At 38.1% G+C, this 2,657-nt stretch overlaps 1 protein-coding gene across 1 annotated transcript; it reads right to left on the reverse strand.

Annotated features, from left to right (window-relative positions):
• Window positions 1–201: 201 nt before the first annotated feature.
• On the reverse strand, window positions 202–1,824 carry CHCHD7 (coiled-coil-helix-coiled-coil-helix domain containing 7). Its single transcript, XM_009585134.1, has 3 exons — window positions 1,771–1,824; window positions 1,100–1,198; window positions 202–303 (listed from the first exon to the last, which is right to left on the reverse strand). The coding sequence occupies exons 1-3, from the start codon at window positions 1,822–1,824 to the stop codon at window positions 202–204; spliced, it is 255 nt and encodes an 84-aa protein (XP_009583429.1).
• Window positions 1,825–2,657: the final 833 nt, after the last annotated feature.

The following is a 2,657-nucleotide window of genomic DNA, read 5'->3' on the forward strand; positions in this document are numbered from 1 at the left end:
AGTGAGAGGCCAAGTTCCCACAACAGGGAATATGAATAAAACCAAGAAGTTCTATCCTAGAAAGCTCACACGTTTCAAAATTTAAGAGCTTATTTTAATCCAAGATATGGCAACTGTAAAGTCCAGTTCATAAAAGGGCAACTTGCTGCTGTTAAGTCATCATATGTACAGTGAAAACAGTCAATCAATGCAAGTTTCTAGTCAGTAGGCCTTCCCCATTGATTCCAACATTTTCTTTCTCTCTTCTGCTGATGGCATCTCCGGTTTCACACCATTTCTTCTCCTTTGCATCATAATGTCATGCTGAAAATAGAAGAAAGTGACCATGAGAACACAGATTTCTCAGAAGTCTCTGCCTCTGAGCTCCAAATGAGTAAGATTCTTTAACAGAAGTACTGTTTATATATCAAGAGCCAGATACTCTAAGTCTGATTAGCTGATAGCTAATTTACCTTGCTGCTTCAGAAGACAGTGAAATTACAGTATTCCCATTACACTGTATAAGACTAACGTGCAATTGTCTGTAAATAGTTTTTTGGTAGTTTGTGCAATTATTTAAAGACTAAGCTAAAAGACTTTTACTACTATGGCATAAGGAAAGAAAATAGCACAGAACACTTTAACTGCACATGGTTCCTCATGATACTTTTCTACCGTAAGAGAGAAGGAAATAAGGACACCACCAGGTAAGAATGAACTCTTCCTAAGCTTTGTCTTAGGTTGAAGTAAATGTGACCCAAACCAATGGAAAAACAGATGAACTTATCTTACCTCAGAATTTTTTCATTATATCCATTTAAAACAGAACTTATTACTAGAAATATCTGACTCAAATTCAGAGGGAAACATATCAAGTACTGCAAGAACACAGACTCACAATCTACAAGGGTAAACTTAGGAGAACCAAGTGAAGTACTTTAATATACATCTGCTTAAGTCTTCCAGCAACGCATACCAAGACTACCTAGGCCTGTAAGTCACCATAAAAACAGTAGCAGTCTGCACTAGCTAAGCCTGAAGAGTTCAGAAAGCAGTGTGTCAGAAGTAATGTACTTAAAGCCAAACATGGAGTAAAATTCAGAAAAACTACTGCGCTTACCCAGAATTTTCTGCAGCTTTTGTACTTCAAAAAATAAGCAGTACACATATCCTTGTTATAGTTGTTGTCATCCATACATTTTCTAGAGGCATCTGTTTCCTTTAGTAGGGAAAACATACTTCAGAGCTGAGGAAAGTTACTGTACTCAGTGACTAAAAATTCTAACAAGTCCCAGAATATCTATGAAGACAGGAGACAGCTTCTCAGATGAAAGAATACTATCAAAGACAGTAGAGGAACATCTATCACAAAGGATAATCAGGAATTCCAAGCAATGACTTCATTTAGAGATAACAGACATTAGTACTCTCTAAACAGTAAGGATAGAGTCCACGGAACAGTTGTTTACAAAGATGCTTGGTACAAACCACAGAAGACACTTAAAAAAATCAACCAAGCTTGTCTAACCAGGATTTCAGGCTCTGGTTTTAAGGACAGAAAATTGAAGATATTGCTATTAGTTGTATTACCCCTATTTATGCGGAATTACTGGTTGTTATTTCACCCTTACTGTAACAGATGATTTTCAGCTTTTTCCCATCTTCAGACTCTTTAAGAAACTTTTTATGCAAAATGCCAATGCAAGAGTGCTATCCATAAAAAAATCCTCTATAAACTGCATTATTTAACATTGAAACATACACACAGAAATCCCAATTTGATCATCTTACCGCTACGCATGGATTTATATCATGGTCTCTAAGCTGTTGTGCATGCCTGGACATTCTAGATAGACACTCGTACCTTGGCTAGAAACAGAAAAGGAACACGTTAAATATCTACTTTTAATAGCAACTCAGGATTAAGTCTGAACTGCAGCATGTCATAAAGGCCTTCCAATAACACACACAGTTTGGTTGTCTTAAAAAAAAGAAAAACCACCACCACAAAACTACTTTTGCAAAATGTTATTTCAAAAGCACTAACAGCAAGACAACTCAGGCAAGTTTAGCCTGTCACCAAGACTGCTTACTCCCTGATAAATTCCTGCAGAGAACGGAGCCACTGCAGTGACTCTCATACCAGCCTGTGATATTGTTGCGGAAGTGACCATGTCTAGGAGAAACAGCTCCATAGAAGCTGTTCACAGCCAACACACTGTAGACACTTCAACTAATAGCATGGGGGAGCAACATACAAGTAAACTTTTCCAGCCTTGTGCCTACTCCTTAGCTGGATCACATCTGTATCTTCACTGAGCTTTCCCAGGTGTAATAAGTGCCCAACCATCTCCTCTGTTGCTGTATTAGATACTTAACAGAAAAAGAAATGGTTTCACCGCAAGGAGGGACCAGATCCACTTACACTGTGTATGACAGCCCGAATCACATTTTTCACCAGTTTAGTAGTTTGACACCGATTGTAGGAACTGTAAGCTTGAGAGACAGAGTTCAGTGCCAAGAACCTACACTGATCCAAGATGATGACATCAACATGAACAGCAGACCCTCCATTCCCTTTACATTGCCTCTGGCACACATATGGCCATGCAGGTATTTGTTCCAAACAAATACTAAATCTAACCAAAAATAAATTAGTGTTGACCAGATGACTGTTT

The sequence above is a fragment of the Fulmarus glacialis genome, unplaced genomic scaffold, assembly GCF_000690835.1.
Source record: "Fulmarus glacialis isolate BGI_N327 unplaced genomic scaffold, ASM69083v1 scaffold21119, whole genome shotgun sequence".
NCBI classification, from domain to species: domain Eukaryota; kingdom Metazoa; phylum Chordata; class Aves; order Procellariiformes; family Procellariidae; genus Fulmarus; species Fulmarus glacialis.

What these genes read in the sequence shown, in the direction of transcription:
- CHCHD7 (XM_009585134.1), bottom strand. Translation starts at nt 1,824, where the DNA reads ATGTCCAGGCATGCACAACAGCTTAGAGACCATGATATAAATCCATGC. An exon ending in ATATAAATCCATGCGTAGCG is followed by an intron (nt 1,199 to 1,770) that starts GTAAGATGATCA and finishes TCCCTACTAAAG; the next exon opens with GAAACAGATGCCTCTAGAAA. An exon ending in AAAGCTGCAGAAAATTCTGG is followed by an intron (nt 304 to 1,099) that starts GTAAGCGCAGTA and finishes TTCTATTTTCAG; the next exon opens with CATGACATTATGATGCAAAG.